General features: G+C 36.2%; 1 protein-coding gene across 5 annotated transcripts in view; it reads right to left on the minus strand.

Moving 5' to 3' along the window:
- CNTN5 (contactin 5) overlaps positions 1 to 20,816 on the minus strand; it is a 1,356,013-nt gene that overhangs the window by 332,217 nt on the left and 1,002,980 nt on the right. For all 5 annotated transcript variants that reach the window (XM_067038233.1, XM_067038231.1, XM_067038232.1 and 2 more), the window contains one exon: positions 13,414 to 13,516. In XM_067038233.1, the coding sequence (XP_066894334.1) occupies positions 13,414 to 13,516 (103 nt within the window). The remainder of the gene's footprint in view (positions 1 to 13,413; positions 13,517 to 20,816) is intronic.

Genomic DNA, 20,816 nt, shown 5'->3' on the forward strand with positions numbered 1-20,816 from the left:
GACTTTTAATAGATTGTTTTCTACACATTTAAGTCATTGAAAATATATGAATATTTATCCTTTCCATTTTACTCCTTTAATCCCCAAATGAAAGTGAAACAAGAACCTAATGGGGTAATCATTTTATGTATAATCTCTTTAGATATCTTTCTTGATGTTTCTTCTATTTTCTGTTATTTGTGACAAAGACTCAGTAAGAACCAGAGAGTTAAGAAATGATGAAGCAATAGGAGGAGGGATTCTCATGGACTAGCTTCCTTTTTATTCAATCCCCTCTTTAAAAATTTGTTTGTATGTGGAATCTCACAGATGACATGATTGGAAGTAACTGATATTGTTGATGCTAGCATAACTATTGTTGACTTAATAAGATAAAAATATGCAGTCAACAACCATTTTTCTAATAGCTTTGCAATGTTACTGGGGAGATATTCTGTTTATTAACTCAGATTTTTAAAATTAAATTGCATATAAGTGAAAGAAGAATATGCTATCATTCAGGTTCTGATTGACTTGATCACTAAGTTAAGACTTAACATATACCACTTTAGCCTTAGTTACCCTAATTCGGGGGTCCCCAACCCCCAGACCATGGACCAGTACCAGTCTGTGGCCTGTTAGGAGCCTGGCCGCACAGTAGGAGGTGAGCTGCTGGTGAGTGAACGAAGCTTCATCTCTATTTACAGCCACTCCCCATCACTCTCATTACTGCCTGAGCTCCACCTCCTTTCAGCATTATGGTGAGTTGTATAATTATTTCATTATGTATTACAATGTCATAATGATAGAAATAAAGTGCACAATAAATGTAATGTGTTTGAATCATCCTGAAACCATCCCCCACCCCATCCATGAAAAAATTGTCTTCAATGAAACTGGCCCCTGGTGCCGTAAAGGTTGGGGACTTCTGCTCTAATTCATGACATCCAAGATACCTCTGATTGTAAGACACACCATTATTTTAAGAATAACTAAGAAAGAAAACATTGCCAATTAAACACAACACATAGATGTAAAACTTTTTTAAAATGTGTACTTTGGAGTGTATATATCTATGCTTTCTTTCAATGCAATGTGGCTAAATGTAATGGGATTATACGAAGGTGGAGACAGGAAGATGTTCTTCCCCTTTGTTTCTGTGTAGGAAACCCTGTGTGTTCTTTCAGAAATGTTGAGAAGGCTACAGTTCTCTGCAGGGATGTATAAAACAAGTGACCTGATTTCATAATGTACCTTCCTTTGAAAAATGGCCATAAATAAGACACTCTAAAAGTTGTAACCAGATTGATTCGATCCCCAAAAGAAAAGTAGGGAATAGAAGTGGTCAAAAATACTTTTCATTTGCTTTTCTACTATGAAGCAGCAGCTGACACATGTCCCCTTTGAGTATCATTTTTGCATCTATTGGCTATCAGTTAAAATTATTCTTCAGTCTACAAAATATTATTATAAAAATTTGACATGAAAACTATTCTGTACCACATAGCTACCAACAAAAACAGTGACAGGAATAGAAGGTAGGTGCTGCTATATTACATTACAAAAAAAAAAAAAAAAGAATAAAGAAAAATCATGATGACAGATGTTTAGTTTTCTTAATATTTTCTATCTTGAGATATTCTTTCTGTGGATTTAACCATTTATTCACATACAGATACATATATACTCACACTTACATATTTCACTTATACAGGCAATGCAAATTGCTTAATTGCAGCAAATGCTACCATGTGCATGTGACTCTACCATTGAAGACCAAGCACACAGCCAGGGACAATGAATGCAAAAAATACCAAATCAAAAGAGAATGAGGCCCTCTACTGTCATCTGAAATAGAAAATGCTTGGATAGAATGGAGAATCAAAAATTATCTAAGGCAACGAAGCATGAGCTATAAGACAATTCAGAACCACTTTGATTATACATTATGCATGCAGATATATTTCATTTAATTGCATATTTTTAAGAATACTATTATATTTGTATCATAGAAGTAAAGAATATGAAGTTGTAATGTTTTAACTTCACAGTAAATTTTTTTCCAGTAAATATTATTGCAAGGATAAATAAAAGCTTAGCTAATGTTACCTGTACAGTAAAGGCATAGGAGATGGTTTTGAAAAATACAGTTCAAGTAAGAGACTTTTCCCTGTGATTCACCCTCCCCACCTCATCTCAGTGGCACCTGTTTCCAAGTTTTATGATGCACTGAAACAGATATTCCAAAGACAGAGATGGAATTATTTCCCTTGTTACTCATTTGGTAAGAACATGAGAGTGAACAAATGAACTTTATATGTCGTCTTATGTGTCCTAGGTGTCTCTGACATCAGAGATATAAGGGAAAGTTTTCTATTCTATCAAATATCTGGCAAAAAGATGAAAGACATACATATATGATGCATCATCTGAATGTCAGGATAAATTCTGAATTGAGAAGAAGAAGACATACATTAGAACTGGCAGGATTAGGCATTCATTGAAATATTTCTGTCCAGACCCTGGAATATAATTTCTAAATATGTGATTACTAAGGCAAAAATGTCTCCCTACAAACTCAAAGCAAACCACCAACTTAAATATGTAATGAATTAAAGGAAAACTGTGCTTTTGAGAATTGTTATATGTATTATGAGATTACATAATACTAAAAACCTTTGTATTGTAAAAACAGTATTAATTATTTTTGTAAATTGAGAAATCATATTGAAAAAGTAGAAAATAACAATAATGATGATGATTATACTAATAAATACATAAAATTAGTTTTTCTTTAACACCACCCAGAGAAGAGATGTTTTTAATCTTGACAGGTGGTATATATACAGAAATATTTTGAGAAGAGAAGGGCAATGCAACAACTTGCAATGACTTGATAGTTATAGCCCATAGGGAAGTCCACTCTCTTTGTTCTAGCTCTGTGCTCAGAAGCCACCTACTTTCTTATTACTCATGTTTTCTACTGAGGGCATTATTTATTTCTATAGACAACCAGTTCTTGTTAGTAGCAAATTATCACAGATTTTTCTGATTTATCAGAGTGACTTTCGTAGGACAACTCAATCATGCTAGAACCCATATATCACTTGTAAAAAATATGTTTCTGACATTTATACATACAGGAACAGACACTACTGTATGAGGCCCTACCTTGGTGAAGCCATCTTATGAGGTGCAGGCTAATAGAGCCACTTTTAATTTTACAGTCTGAATACCTATGCGTATGTGGTCTCAGGTTTAGAATTCTCTGATATATTAGTTTATTCTTGATTTCTCTTGATCATATATAAATACCTGTTGTATTAATGACTGATTTAATTCAATCCATGAAGGTTCACTTTGCACCAACTAAGTGGGAATGAGTTTAAGAGACATTTATGGTGATTAAACAGGTGAAGATGAAACAGAAGGAAGAGTGAAACATATGACTTTATACTCTGAGTGGCTGTCTCACCTCCAGTGACAGTAAAAACTCCTCTTGTAGGTAAATGAGGGGGTGGGGTGTGGGAGCTGTATTTGAGTTGGAGTTCTAGGAATCCAGCCTGGACCTACCAGGGTCTCATTTGTGGAATGAGACTCTTAAAAGTGGTATGCTTCTTATTGATCCATTGTACTATGAATAAAGCCTACTTGTCATATGTTTATTTTTGTCATATCGGTATTGTTTGAGCTAGGGGAGTATCAAAACTTGTCCACTAGATAAAGGAATTTAGAATGTTAGGATGTTTTCATATATAATTTTTAGAATGATTTGATACTAAATTGGTAATTTAGGTACCAAGCATTGGTAAAATGCACACCATTAGTATTTTATACATTTTAAAATTTTATATTTTTCATTTCAGCAATTCTGAAAATTTGAATGTGTCATGATCAAGTATGACTTACTAATACAATACACCTTCCTTTACACCTTTCTCTCCCTAACTTTAATAGCCAAGTATCCTACCTCAAACCCTGGACATCATCATTGACCTCCCTCAAACCTAAAAATCTCTCAAGTACAATTCTTTTTTTTTTTAATTTAAAAAAAAATTATTTATTTTTGGTTGCATTGGGTCTTCGTTGTTGCACACAGTGTTTCTCTAGTTGCAGCTCATGGGCTTCTCATTGTGGTGGCTCCTCTTGTTGTGGAGCATGGGCTCTAGGCGCATGGGCTTCAGTAGTTGCAGCATGCAGGCTCTGTAGTTGTGTCTCACGGGCTCTAGAGTGCAGGCCCAGTAGTTGTGGCACACGCACATAGTTGCTCCCCAGCATGTGGGATATTCCCAGACCAGGGATCGAACTGGTGTCCCCTGCATTGGCAGGTGGATTCTTAACCACTGTGCCACCAGGGAAGCCCCTACAATTCTTTTTCTCTATTTTATCTTCCTGAGGGAGATACTGATTCCTTATATCCTCTTTACGAATGTTAACGGCCAACCAATTTCTGATCCCTCAATCAACTTCCAGTGGAAGAGGTTATTCTATGAAACTCCAGGGAGATTCATCCAAAATAAAGCTGTTGGATGAGTCTAAAATAATCCAAGTAAAAAGCTCAATCATTTTGGAGTCATGCTCTTCAGTCATGCTCTTCATGACTTGTACTCTATACTAATATTCCTAATCACTGAGATACTTGAATGCATCCAGAAAAAGAGTTGCTATGATAAAAATGGAAATTACTCTTAGCAACTGAAAAGTGGTATGGTAAGTTAAGAGGAACATTAGTTTTAGAATCAGAAGACCTAGTTCTGCCTCTATAGCATGTTAGCTGTGAGGCCTGGTGCAGGTATGCAGTTTTTCTGGTGAGGCAGATTAAGTGGTCTTAAGACAGCTCTGGAAAAGTTAGAAATATGATGCCTGTTAACTGTGACTCCAAATGTGAATAATAAATTGGTCTGGTGTCCCTAGAAATAGATAACACTTCTGAGTGCAAAAGTAAATAAGTAAATAAAACACTCCCTTCCATACTTGGCAATGTTGAAAATATAAAGAGCATCTAATGATGAAGCATCAGATAATTAGTCTGGCCATCATGCCTACATGTCTTGGTCTAACCTTTCCCTGCAGAGTCTCATTTTCCCATCTACAAATTGATAACAGTCTGTGTGATCTTTAAGGTTCTTTCAGCACCCATTTCCTTTGGGTACCATCTGAAATGAGGATGCATCCTTGGTTTCAACAATACTGAAGCAACCAAGAGCTCACAAGGGTAATTTTCTTGAATCCATAATGTACCACTTTCCTATGATATCTAAACATTTATTGATTCCTAGACCCAGTGACTAACTCCTCTCCGCAGATCTTCCGTCAATCTAACAATTAAGTAATTTGATTTTGGTTTGATAGACAAATACCACACAACTCCAATTTATTTTTAATTCCTACAGCCCTTAGTGACTGGCATTTCCAAATAAATAATATTAATAAATCATCAGTCTGTAACTAAAGAGCCGGTGCTTTGAGGAACCTTTGCCAGTTGCAGACTGTGGGAAGTCTCAGGGGAATATTTGTCATTCTCACAGTTACAATGGGCCATAAGAGCAGCCATATGAGACAGCTTGGCTAAGGACCAAGGAAAATGAAACGTAAACTACAGCAAAAATGACTTTATGAATTGATAACTGGTGCTTTGTTATTTGCAATAAACATATAAAAAGAGAAAAAATTACTTGATGTCCTGGTTCCCTAATAGGCGTTTGATGGAGTGTAACAAAAGATGATTTGTAAATGTTATCTGAAAGAGAGATACACAGGAACTAAAAAGGGCAGGAAATTGAATGTGTTCTTCCCTCCCACCTCACCACCAGGTTTCAGATGAGCCTGGAAAGGTCATTCACATAATTATTACAGTAACTGGTTCAAGGCCTTTTGAGCACAGCTGATCTGATTGTGTGTTAATGGCTGCAAAAACAAGATAAGGAACAGGTAAAGTAAAGGAAAAAAAATCTGCCTGTAAGATTGTCATAGTAGATAAACTGATGTTGTTTTATAGCATATGGCTTTTTTTATTACAGAACAACCCCAAGTTTGCCCTTGTGTAAGGGGTCATTTAAGCATCAGTGACCAAATTTTACTTCTTTGTTGTTGGTGGCCGTGTGACATATCTAGTGATCTTTCTGGGGTCTGCAAAAGGTCATATGGTGAAATGAAACCTGCCAGAAAACTGTAGCTAATATAAAGTGGTCTGAATTTTCAGGGCCAAGACACGTGAAAAGCATCTGGAGACTTCTGTCTAACCAAACCAAGGCAATAATATACAGCCTGTTACAAATAATTGACCATATTTCTCATATCTGAATTCAATTCAGTAAACATATTCAACACCTGCTGCATATAAGAATACTCTAGGGATCCAAAAATTTAGCATAGTAGACAGATACACACAGATGGCCCAATGGAGCAGGCTAAATAGTGAAATATGGGTGCTCATATGGTTCTAAAGAAAAGATACTGAATCTCGAGTAAAACAGGTGGGAATTAATAGAGAAGTGGCATTTGACCTAAACCTAAACCCTGAAGACTGAACAAGGATTGTGAGGGCAGGGTATTTTAGACTGAAGTATCCGAGTTGCAGGACTACATAGGCAGGAAAGCATGTGAGCATAAAATGCAGGAAAGCATGTGGGCATAAGATACAGGAAGGGGTGTCCGTGGTTGATTAAAAGATGAGTTTGCAAATGTAAAGTGGAACTTGTGCTTGTTATTAAATTACCATCTCTCAGCTTCACTCTTACTCTACTTTGTGATACAAGGGCTAGGATTCTGGAAACCACATTTCTGCACTACCCAGAGGGGGGCACTGGAGAGAGGCTGCAAGGAGAGAAGAGGGAGAAGGGACATACTCCTTGTTCCTCACTGTCTGCTTGAGATTCCTGTGAATGGCATCTCAGCGGGGCATTCTTTCCAAAGCAGCAAAGGAACCAATTTGAGTTTTTTCCAACACTTGTAGTTTGAGCTGCATCACACCACCACCTCGGAAAACAGCACCAGCCAGCTGGCTGGCACTCACTCCTCAGAGGTCTGAGTCCCAGAGGAGTGCCTCCAAACTTCTAAGTTTTAATGATTCCAACTCTTCCCTTTTTTCCCCTCTGCCTAAGAGATGGTAGCTACTTCTTGCACTTACTAACTCTCCATATTTTAAAGTTCTTGTTTTGCTCTGTGTGACCTTGCTAACAACTTCTATAGACTATTCTTAAACACCGAGTACCACCAGTTGAAAATATCACCAACTTTCTGGTTTTTCTTTTTTACTGCATTTCTTTTTTAAAAAATGTTTTATTTTATATTGGAGTCTAGTTGATTTTCATTGTTGTGTTAGTTTTGGGCGTACAGCAAAGTTATTCAGTTATACATATACATATATCTATTCTTTATCAGATTCTTTTCCCATATAGGTTATTACAGAATAGTGAGTAGAGTTTCCTGCACTATACAGTAGGTCCTTGTTGATTATCTATTTTATTTATAGTAGTGTATATATGTTAATCCCAAACTCCTAATTTATCCCTCCCCCCAACTTTCCACTTTAGTAACTATAAGTTTATTTTCTAAATCTGTGGGTCTGTTTCTGTTTTGTAAATAAGTTCATTTGTATCACTTTTTTAGATTCCACATGTAACTGATATCATAGGGTATTTGTCTTTCTCTGTCTGACTTACTTCACTTAGTATGATAATCTCTAGGCATACCACATTCAGAGACAACCACTGAAATGAAATATTTATTAGGGTCCTAAGAGATTCTTTACTTGCATTGTCCTTTGACCTCTTACCTCTCATTTCCTTTCAAGAATTTTGTGTGCCGTGTTTAAAAGCCAACCTAGGAAATATCAGACACCCTTTCTTCCCAAACTAAAGTCACTGAGCTGAATGCTGAGTAAAAAAAGGCCACACTCTTCCTTTCTATTTCCTGCACATACCACCAACCACTTTAAAACGTTGCTGTAATAATGTAGTTGCAAAAAGGCAGCTAATTAAGTCTGCCTGACTCTAGCCTTCTACTCTTAATATTCAGCCCCAGTGGGTGGATGAGTGGTCAGCAAAAGAGAATGTTTAAAATGTTCATTTCCAACCTGACCCAGACCATTTCTCTCCTTTCAGAAAACATTACATCTAAATTATTAGAAGACAAATGGATCTTACTATATTATTACAGCAGTGTGGGGAGAAAAGCTTCTACTACCTCTGCGGATAACCTATTTTCCCCCTAACAACTTTTTTCGAGAACTTCTACATTATACCCAATCTAATTCCATTAGTTTAATCCCATAATGTTGGAATTTCACCCTCTTCCCACTTTGCTGAAACTGGAGAACAGCTTGTGGGTGATCTCTTGATAATAACATTTTATATGTCTAAAACTGCCTTTTCTTCCAAAGTAATTAATCCACCTCCCCTTTTTTACACTTTGCTGTATTTCCCAAGCCTTTACACACCTTTGTTTCCTGATGGATCCTCATTAAGCATTTTCCATTTCTCCGGGGAAATTACACTGGGTTGGCCAAAGAGTTCATTCAGTTTTTTCTGTAAGATGGCACTAGTAGCACTTAGTTGTCTTTAACTTCATTTGAAACAATTTCGTTAGATTGTATTGACAGCTGTTATATCAGCATGCGTTAAAAAATATATATATATCAAAATTGGTGAATTTTTGTGTAGCCATTTTAATATCGAAGATCGAAGGAAAAAACAACATTTTAGGCATATTATGCTTCATTATTTCAAGAAAGGTAAAAACGCAACTGAAATGTGAAAAAAAAATTGTGCAGTATATGAAGAAGGTGCTGTGACTGATTGAACGTGTCAAAAGTGGTTTGTAAAGTTTTGTGCTGGAGATTTCTCGCTGGAGGATGTTCCACGGTCGGGTAGACAAGTTGAAGTTGATAGTGATCAAATCGAGACATTAATTGAGAACAATCAACATTATACCAATCAAACACTGTAAATCATTTGCACCAGCCTGGTTACTTTAATTGCTTTGATGCTTGTGTTCCACATAAGTCAAGCAAAAAAAACTTTCTTGACGGTATTTCCACATGCGGTTTTCTATTTAAATGTAATGAAAACGCTCCGTTTTTAAAACAAATTGTGACGGGCGATGAAAAGTGGATACTGTACAATAATGCAGAATGGAAGAGATCGTGGTGCAAGTGAAATGCACCACCACCAACCACACCAAAAGCTGGTCTTCATCCAAAGAAGGTGATGTGTATATGGTGGAATTGGAAGGAAGTCCTCTGTCATGAGCTCCGTCTGGAAAACCAAATGGTTAGTTTAATTCCAACAAGTACTGCTCCCAATTAGACCAATTGAAAGCAGCCCTTGATGAAAAGTGTGCGGAATTAGTCAACAGAAAACCCATAATCTTCCATCAGGATAACGCGAGACTGCATGTTTATTTGATCACCAGGCAAAAACTGTTACAGCTTGGCTAGGAAGTTCTGATTCATTCACTGTATTCATCAGACATTGCATCTTCGGATTTCCATTTATTTCGGTCTTTACAAAATTCTCTTCCAGGGAAATTTCAATTCCCTGGAAGACTGTAAAAGGCACCTGGAAGAGTTCTTTGCTCAAAAAGGTAAAAAGTTTTGGGAAGGTTGTATTATGAAATTGCCTGAAAAATGGCAGAAGGTAGTGGAACAAAAGGGTGAATATTTTGTTCAACAAAGTTCTTGGTAAAAATGAAAAATGTGTCTTTTATTTTTACTTAAAAACCAAAGGCATTTTTTGGCCAACCCTCTACCTTTGCAGAATTGACCGATACTAAACATAGCATGTGACAGTCACTTTATGCATTCTTTCTGTATTCAGTGTTGTGTAATTCTATTTCCAGAGAGATTTCTCAGGGTGTACCCAGCACATTCCTGTTGTATTCTGCTGCAGTAGCTTAAAGAGAAACCATTTGATTTTTTCTAAATTCAGATTTAATTTAGAGAGATTTCTTTAGAAGAAAGCTTTCAGCTTACAACTTTCCTGTTGACTTCTTATTTAACTTCAAATTTGGCAGGTTGCTGAACTTGTGTGATATTAAGACCTAGTAAAATTTGATAACCTAAAATCACTTGCCTTCTGCTATTTTCCTTTAAGAATACAGAAAAAATATCCATTCATATATTTTAAAATTATCTGTGCAATTATGACTGCATTAATTTACATCCTCTAAGTTACACGAACTGAATGCCTTTACGGACAGATTATATATAGAGGTAAATGTACTTTTCAAAAGGAGTAAAAACAACAAACAAACATTTTGTGAGTAATGGAAGTATATTTTAACATGTGAAAATAAAGGCTATTATTTATTATCTGTTAATAAAGAGTTGATTGGATTAAGTAGACACTGTATTCTCTGAGTTCATTTATTCCTTCAACAAATATTTCCTGAGTGCTCTGTGCCAGGCACTGTGGCAGGAACTAGGAACATACAAGTGAAGAATGCAGTCATGACTCCTGCCCTCATGGAGCTTAACACTTAATGATGGTGACTTGCTGGTTATTCTGTTTGCCTCCCTTGCCTGTCACCGTCCTCTTCCCCCAGACTCTCTGCCTGCTGTTCTGTACTGCCAACTGCATCCTCTGGGCTTGCAAGCTGGCTTCTGGTTGCCTTTAGCCATGAGAGTCACCAGAGGTGATCAGAAGGCACGGGGAAAAAGTCAGGATATGAATTTCAATTTATGCCTTTACTAAACTCTATTGAGCCATCAGAGTCTTTCCAGCTGGATTCCTGACTGATACGGTGAATATATATGTATATAATTTTATGTAGAGAAACACATATGTAAATACTTTAGAACTGTATTAAGTGTTATGAAGAAATAAATACAAGTATTGAGATACAGTGTAATGGGTGTGAATTAAACAAAGTATTACAGATGAACTCTTAAGAGGGTGATATTTAAGTTGAGGCCAGAGAATAAGTGGGTGCCAGCATAGAAAGAACAGGAAAGATGGTCCTGATGGAGGAAATAGCAAGTGCAAGTCCCATAAAATAGAAAAGAGCTTGATGTGCTGTATGCCAGAATTTGGTTATAATATTCTATGAGGAACATTCGGTTAAACCATGCCATGTGGACAGACTGAGGGGACAAATCAGCTTGAGTGGCAAGGTGTGGATCAATATCTAGTGACAGATACTGAAGATTTTGGACAAATGTCTGCCAGAGAACCATGTACTTGTTAAAGTGGGAAGCAGCTCAGGTGAGCTGTGGGAATGAAGCAGATGCTCAGGTATTAATTTGAAACTGCTGTGATCATGTTGGGATGTAGTGATGATCTACTCCACATGATAATGTTCTGTAAAGAAATGAGCACATGTAAAGATGTTATTTCTTTGATCTTACTTACTTTCATCAAAGTGGTAAGTCAGTCTTTAGGTAGAGATTAATCTCTTCTTAACATGATTTTTTTTTCACAATTGTGACACTTCACATAAAGAATATCAAATGGGCAGCAGAGACCTTCTTGGCAAGCTGTGTGTTTTGTTCATCTTCCTATTTATTTATTTATTTTCATGAGGGGAGATGGAGTAGCAAAGAAGGAGTGGAGAAGTTGAAGAAAATAAAGTGTTAAAATAACTTAATTTGACAGTTGGATCCTACCTACAACGAAAGGGACTTTAAGGATCAATTTACTAAGCATATTTCAAGACTTCCAAAAGCAAACACATCAAAATTATTAAATAAGCCTGCCTGGGGAAATTTCCCATATTGCTTTTTCTCCATGAATCTAGTTCTCTAATTTGTTTTACAGTATGCCCTCCTTTTGTTTGCAGCTTTAGTGCAAATTCTTGCATTTAAGAATTATTTAATGGTAGGATATACTAAAACCTTTGACATCAAGCCAAATAATTATTTTTGTATTTTTCACAATTGATCAGTTCACTTGGGACATTTTCAGGCATACTTGGTACCACAACATGGGCAAATGGTGAAAAACATTACTTTTAAGGTATTATTTAATCTCGTGCATTTAACTAACATATATGAGTTTGGAAGTCTTCCTCAGATATCTGCCAAATAACTCCTGGATGAATTTTAAATTATTGAAATATGTTTCTACTTATAGGCATCTTTTGCTGGACCATTAAACACTTTTAGTTATTTATGTATTTATTTATTTATTTTTGCGATATGCGGACCTCTCACTGTTGTGGCCTCTCCCGTTGCGGAGCACCGGCTCCGGACGCGCAGGATCAGCGGCCACGGCTCACGGGCCCAGCCGCTCCGCGGCGTGTGGGATCCTCCCGGACCGGGACACGAACCCGCGTCCCCTGCATCGGCAGGTGGATTCTCAACCACTGAGCCACCAGGGAAGCACCATTCAACACTTAATAGACCATACAATAATTTATTTTGTTTTTAGTTTATTATGATCTTTCTCTTACTCAGATTTAAACAGAATTGCACATATATTATTTCAATCAGTCCTAATATTAGAAAACATGGTGTTTACTATTGTCATGCCCTAAACCTCCTCTTATTAGCTGAATTTTTAATATTTACTCACATTTTTCTCACTCATAGACTACATCTACTTCAAACACATTTATAGAGCATGTTTTATCTCCAAGTACTTTATAGTTATGCTGTGGGATTTAGCTCACCACGACTGAGGTTGAATGATTAGTAACTCTGATAGAGATGAATTTATGCAAATTATAATTATAGAGTCTAGAAAGACTCTGAGGTCTTATCACCCTAAAAAAACCCAAAACTACAACACTCTATTTAAAATAAATCATAATACTCTAATCAAATATAATCAAAATCAAACTCCTGTTCCTGTGCCTAATATTTATACTGTAAACATCATTGACAAGTGATTATATATTGTGAGATTTAAAAACTCAGAAATAGAATCATTAATCATAGCAGGCATTAGCGTGTGATGTAAATCATCTTTCTGATTTGGGGAATGATTGCATGTTATACATATTGACAGCTGGTGCTATCATGTTATCATTGTTTCAGGAGAGACTGAAGTAATCAGCTGCATCAGTGTAACTATTTATGATTTTTATACTCTTGTCTTATTATATCTTATCAGAATCTATATCCTTTACATAAGGAGGGGATAGCACCTTATCCCCTTTTTATTTCATCATTGCTGAAGGATATCTAAGAATGATACTGAAATTTTAAGACAAGTAAGCAAAGAGATCTAAAGCTCTTCTTTTATTTAAAGACTTTTCCTTTATGTTAAAATAGCAAAACTATATACATTATTGTTCATAGATATAACCAGAAAGATGATAATTGGTTACTTCATCAATTCCCATTTGCCCTTCTTTTAAAAAATGAATAACCACCAAGGAGCTTCAAGGTTTCATTCAAGGAAAATAAAACCTAGCAAAATAAGTGATCTAAGAATAAGATATGTCATGTCTTAATAAATAATTGCGTCTAATTATAGAAGGATGTGTACTTACTTGCCAAGTGCAAAGCATTCCATCTTAACAGTTGTTCCCTTAGCAGCTGTAACTGTGAAAGGGAAATGGACCTCAATTTTCGGCTCATATTCTCCCATCACACCTGGAAAATAAAGAATAATCTTTAAACATAAAATGAATGTCACAATTTCTCTCCAGTCCTGAAGATGTTACATTGGAAAGCACTGTGTTGTCCATATCTGTTTGAAGACTGCTAAACTTTTGATGTACTGAAATAAGAAGAACTCATAGACTGAATCATTATGATGAAATCTTAATCTTCCCTTAAGGATTGGATTGCATGTATATTCAATACCATTTAAAATAATAATTATTGAAAGTGCTAATCAAAACTGGTAGTTTAGCTACTGATTATATTTCAGAGGAAATAAATAACTGTGAACAAATCCTATGCTAAATAATGGTGTTGATTTTTTTTTAAAACAAGTAAAGGTCTTGGAAGTTTGTCATTTTCAGATAAATGAATGCTTATATGTTAAGTCAACATATATTTATTGAATATCTATAATATGCATGCATTTTACTAGGCATTGTGGGAGTTACAAAGATAAATCAGCCATGGACTGTGCTCTCAAGCACTCAACAAGGGTATTCTTAAAGAAACAACATATACTCAAGGATGGGAGAAGAGCTTTATATCAAAATCACTGTAATGTAATATAGGAAGTGATGAATGCCCTGTCCTGAATGAGGTATCCCTAAAGTATTATATGCATTTGAGGGAATTATAAGAATAGTTAGAATCTGTATAAATGAGAGAAAGGAGAAAGTAAACGGAACTGCAGGAACAAAGACAAAGAGATAAGAAACCACCAGAAATAGGAATATTAGTTTTTCTGGCTTCTTGGTATGTGAAGGGAAATCATACTAGGCAAATTTGGAAATATAAATGGACTCCAAAAAATAGAGGGCCTTGATTATCAGAGCAAGACATTCAAAATTTAATCTGTAAGTAATTTGGAACATTTGGAATTTTGATTAGGAGACTGGCATTTTGTTGAGATGTATATACTGGAATTGGAACAGAGACCAGTAAATCAATTATGTTATTTCAATAATGCAAGTTAGAAATAATAAAAACCTAGACTTGAATTATACAGCAAAAAAAGAGAAGAGGCATTAGAATGAGAAAAAACAAGAAAGACTTGAACTTTGCACATAATAGGGGTACTGGAGATAAGGTTGTGGGTCTCATCAATAACAGTAGTAAGATTTCCAGCTTGGGAGAGGGGTGGGGTGATGTAAGTGAAAGAAAAGCATGCAGCTATGGTGGGAAACTTGATTATTTCTATTTGGGGAGTATTGTCTTTGATACCTATAAGATATTTAGAATGCAGTGAGAGGATGAAGCTGGAGATGAGTTCTGAACAGGTGATATATACTTAATGTCATCACTCACAGATGGCAGTTAAAGCCATGAGATTGAAGAGGGCTTTCACCTATCAAAAAAACAATACACTATAACTGAGTCATTTTGCTGTATGGCAGAAATTAGCACAACATTGTAGATCAACTATACTTCAATTTAAAAAAATCATACACTAGTGATGCCTGGTGAATTCCAGTGCTTGTGTCCTCAGGCAGCCCTGGAGCTAATTTCCCCGAGCAATTAATTTTTAGCAGATCCCTATGTGTAAAGTACCACACAGGACACAATTGTGATTGAGCACAGATGCTTCTCTGAGGACCTTGTGTGTGTGTTTTTGGGGATGTTTCTGTATAGGGGCATATGTGCATGTAGAGATCTGTGTATGTGTATAGCTCTATGTGTAATTCCTTGGTGTGCGTGGGGGGGATCAAGGACAAGAGAGGAGGAAGGAACCCAGACAGAGGAAGAAATAAATATCATAAGATATGAAGGCAAGATGCACTGGGCATGCAAAGGGAGAAATGGTTACCTTTGGCAAAGAAAACCCTTATATGTTCATTTATTATTATTATTTTAATTTTTGATTTGAGATGGTCCTTGAAGGAATAAAGAATGTAGACAACTTTAGATGGAAAATGTTTAAGTTCACTGAGGACAAGAATATTATCTTTGCTTTGTTTTTTTTTTTTCCTAGCTTTTTGCAAAGCAATCATAAAGAAAATATTACTGATGTTTTCATCAGAGATTGGGCTTGTGGACACTGGCTCTGCTCATGACTAGCCTAACAGCACCTCTGACAGGTCAGTGACCTCTGTATCTCATTTTCTAATCTGAAAACTGAGAAAATAGAAGAAAACTACCATTACTGTAATGTCCTGCTCTGTCAGGCTAACTCCCTTGATTCCTTCCAAGTCTAATGTTTGCCGAGCACCAAGTTCCTGATACACAGCAAGTGAATTGAGTGGTTAGTACTACAGTATTACTCAAAACAGATGTTTAAGCACTTTTCTATCTCTTTCTCAGTATTGTTTTTCTCTTCTACTTCTTTTTTTCCTATATCCTTCTGGCCCACCCATATATTTTCCAACTTCCTTTCTTTTTTTAAAATATTTTTTTCCTGTATATCTCCTGAATGACAGCATTTGGCCTGCTAGTGTTGCCTGGCTGAGTGTATCCAATGATGAGGATTTTATCTTTAATGCTCTCTTACTTGGAAGCCCCCATATAAGGACTTCTAGGCATCCTGTTCAGTGGCTACCTTGACGGCCCACCTGAAGCAGTCCCTGAAGTCAGCTTCTGATCTCCTCATCCACTCTTAACATTGATTCTGTAGTATTCTCGTTCCTGTCTGCCTGTTAACCTGATGATTTAATGATACATGATTTATCATGATGCTTATTAAGCTTAAGCTTATTAAACTTAATGCCTTACTTGCATAGAGCACTGTGAGTGCTGGCAGTTGTTGAGTTCTGTACAATGTTGTAGAAAGGCAGTGAAAGTCAGGCTGAATTTAGAAAATATTTCTATATAATTATTCTAGTAAATTGTTTAAAGACATCTCAGAAGAAAAGAACCCAAATCTCCAAACTCCAGTAATTTGTTTTGATTATTTTTTTCCTAACCTAACTAAAAATTCCCTTTAGAATCCACTTTTATATTAATACTTTATATTAAAGAAGGTCCAATAATTGTACAACATTTCAAGCCCTTCAAAACCTCGATCTGCCTCAAAACAATACCAAGATATTACTGATATTAGGGGCTAATAGGAGCCAGACTCATGTCTTCTCTCAAATTCCCTTCCAGATAACGTTTGTGAATTGCAAAGAAGACATTCTTTTATAGCTTTAACTCTTAAGGATGATTCAAAGGAAAGGTATTCCTGGTAGGGTTTCAGAAGTAATTTTTGCCTATGTAGTGGCTTCTGGTGCTACTTAAATAATTCCTGTATATCTGAAGACACTGTTAAGCCTCACTCCAGGGCCAAAGAGGTTTGCTAATATCTGAACTGGATATTAAAAATAAAATTAAAAGGTTTAAGTACAAAGCTTCAAATTATATTACCTAATTTGAACTACACTGTAAGAAATAACTAGTTCTTTTAAATTTTACTCTGATAGTGGTGACATAAGGACAGATTAGAAAGATCCTTAGGTATGTCTTGTTCTTTAAACACATTATTACATTCAGGTATTAAGTTTTTCTTTGTCTTTCATGGGATAATTATGTTACAGCTAAAGTTCAGTTTAGCTTAGAGAGGGCAGACAACAAGCAGAAGAACTACAATCCTGCAGCCTGTGGAACGAAAACCACATTCATAGAAAGATAGACAAAATGAAAAGGAAGAGGACTGTGTATCAGATGAAGGAACAAGATAAAACCCCAGAAAAACAACTAAATGAAGTGGAGAGAGGTAACCATCCAGAAAAAGAATTCAGAATAATGACAGTGAATATGATCCAGGACCTCAGAAAAAGAATGGAGGCAAAGATTGAGAAGATGCAATAAATGTTTAACAAAGACCTAGAAGAATTAAAGAAGAAACAAACAGAGAAAAACAATACAATAACTGAAATGAAAAGTACACTAGAAGGAATCTGTAACAGAATAACTGAGACAGAAAAACGGATAAGTGATCTGGAAGACAGAATGGTAGAATTCACTGCTGTGGAACAGAATAAAGAAAAAAGAAAGAAAAGAAATGAAGACAGCCTAAGAGACCTCTGGGACAACATTAAATGCACCAACATTTGCATTATAGGGGTCCCAGAAGGAGAAGAGAAAAGAAAGGACTTGAGAAAATATTTGAAGAGATTATAGACAAAAACTTCCCTAACATGAGAGGGGAAACAGCCACGCAAGTCCAGGAAATGCAGAGAGTCCAAGGCAGGAAAAACCCAAAAAGAAACATGCTGAGACACATAGTAATCAAACTGACAAAAATTAAAGACAAAGAAAAATTATTAAAAGCAACAAGGGAAAAATGACAAATAACATACAAGGAAACACTCATAAGGTTAACAGCTGATTTCTCAGCAGAAACGCTACAAGCCAGAAGAGAGGGGCACAATATATTTAAACTGATGAAAGGGAAGAAACTACAACCAAGATTACTCTACCCAGCAAGGATCTCATTCAGATTCGATGGAGAAATCAAAAGCTTTACAGACAAGCAAAAGCTAAGAGAATTCAGCACCATCAAACCAGCTCTACAACAAATGCTAAAGGAACTTCTCTAAGTGGGAAACACAAGGGAAGAAAAGGACCTACAAAAACAAACCCATAACAATTAAGAAAATGGTAATAGTAACATACATATCAATAATTACCTTAAATGTGAATAGATTAAATGCTCCAACCAAAAGACACAGACTGGCTGAATGGATAAAAAACAAGACCCATATATATGCTGTCTACAAGAGACCCACTTCAGACCTAGGGAAACATACAGACTGAAAGTGAGGGGATGGAAAAATATATTCCATGCAAACAGAAATCAAAAGAAAGCCAGAGTAGCAATACTCATATCAGATAAAATAGACTTTAAAATAAAGAATGTTACAAGAGACAAAAAAGGACACTACATAATGATCAAGGGATCAATACAAGAAGAATATGTAACAATTATAAATATACATGCACCCAACATAGGAGCACCTCAATACAAAAGGCAACTGCTAACAGCTATAAAAGAGGAAATAGACAGTAACACAATAATAGTGGGGGACTTTAACAAATCACTTATACCAATGGGCAGATCATCCAGCCAGAAAATTAATAAGGTAACACAAGCTTTAAATGACACAATAAACCAGATAGATTTAATTGATATTTATAGGACATTCCATCCAAAAACAACACATTACACTTACTTCTCAAGTGCACCTGGAACATTCTCCAGGATAGATCACATCTTGGGTCACAAATCAAGCCTCAGTAATTTAAGAAAATTGAAATCATATCAAGCATCTTTTCAAACCACAGTGCTATGGGGTTAGAAATTAATTACAGGGAAAAAAATAAAAAACACAAACACATGGAGGCTAAACTATATGTTACTAAATAACCGAAAGATAACTGAAGAAATCAAAGAGGAAATTAAAAAAAACCCTAGAGGAAAATGACCATGAAAACACAACTATCCAAAACCTATGGAATGCAACAAAAGCAGTTCTAAGAGGGAAGTTTATAGCAATAAAATCCTAACTCAAGAAACAAGTAAAATCTCAAATAAACAATCTAACCTGACACCTAAAGGAACTATAGAAAGAAGAACAAAAAAACCCCAGAGTTATCAGAAGGAAATAAATCATAAAGATCACAGCAGAAAAAAATGAAATAGAAACAAAGAAAACAGTAGCAAAGATCAATAAAACTAATATCTCTTTCTCTGAGAAGGTAAACAAAATTGATAAACCTTTAGCCAGACTCATCAAGAACAAGAGAGATAGGACTGAAATCAAAAATTAGAAATGAAACAGGAGAAGTTGAAGCAGAAACTGCAGAAATACAAAGCAACATAAGAGACTAATACAAGCAACTCTATGCCAATAAAATCAGCAAACTGGAAGAAATGGACAAATTCTTAGAGAGGTATAACCTTCCAAGACTGAAACAGGAAGAAATAGAAAATGTGAAGAGAACGATCACAAGTAATTAAATTGAAACTGTGATTAAAAATGTTCCAACAGGGCTTCCCTGGTGGCGCAGTGGTTGAGAATCTGCCTGCCGATGCAGGGAACACGGGTTCGTGCCCCGGTCTGGGAAGATCCCACATGTCGCAGAGCGGCTGGGCCTGTGAGCCATGGCCGCTGAGCCTGAGCGTCCGGAGCCTGTGCTCCACAATGGGAGAGGCCACAACAGTGAGAGGCCCGCGTACCACAAAAAAAAAAAAAAAAAAAAAAAGTGTTCCAACCAACAAAAATCTAAGACCAGATGGCTTCACAGGTTAATTCTATCTAACATTTAGAGAAGAGCTAGCACCTATCCTTCTCATATTCTTCCAAAAAATTGCAGAGTAAGGAACACTCCCAAACTCATTCTATGAGGCCACCATTATCCTTATACCAAAACCAGACAAAGATACTACCAAAAAAGAAAATTGCCAACCACTATCACTGATGAACATAGATGCAAACATTAAGAACAAAATACTAGCAAACAGAATCCAACAACATATTAAAAGGATCATACACCATGATCAAGTGGGATTTATCTCAGAAAAGCAAGCATCAATATATGCAAATCAATCAATGTCATACACCATATTAACAAACTGAAGAATGAAAACCATATGATCATCTCAATAGAAGCAGAAAAACCTTTGATAAAATTCAACACCCATTTATGATTAAAACTCTCCAGAAAATAATCATAGAGAAACCTACCTCAACATAATAAAGGCCATATACGACAAACCCACATTCAACATCATTCTTAATGGTGAAAAACTGAAAGCACTTCCTCTAAGATCAGGAAGAAGACAAGGATGTTCACTCTCGCCACTATTTTTTTTTTTTTTTTTTTTTTTTGTGGTACGCGGGCCTCTCACTGTTGTGGCCTCTCCCGTTGCGGAGCACAGGCTCCGGACGCACAGGCTCAGCGGCCACGGCTCACGGGCCCAGCCGCTCCGCGGCATGTGGGATCTTCTCGGACCGGGGCACGAACCCGTATCCCCTGCATCGGCAGGCGGACTCTCAACCACTGCGCCACCAGGGAAGCCCTCTCGCCACTATTATTCGACATAGTCTTGGAAGTCATAGCCATGGCAATCAGAGAAGAAAAAGAAATAAGAGGAATCCAAATTGGAAAAGAAGTAAAACTGTCACTGTTTGCAGATGACATGGTACTCTACATAGAGAATCCTAAAGATGCCACCTGAAAACTACTAGAGCTAATAAATGAATTTGGTAAATTAGTAGGATACAAAATTAATGCACAGAAATCACTTGCATTCCTATACACTAACAATGAATGATCAGAAAGAGAAATTAAGGAAAAAATCCCACTCACC

This window comes from Kogia breviceps, chromosome 7 (assembly GCF_026419965.1).
Source record: "Kogia breviceps isolate mKogBre1 chromosome 7, mKogBre1 haplotype 1, whole genome shotgun sequence".
In the NCBI taxonomy this organism is placed as follows: domain Eukaryota; kingdom Metazoa; phylum Chordata; class Mammalia; order Artiodactyla; family Physeteridae; genus Kogia; species Kogia breviceps.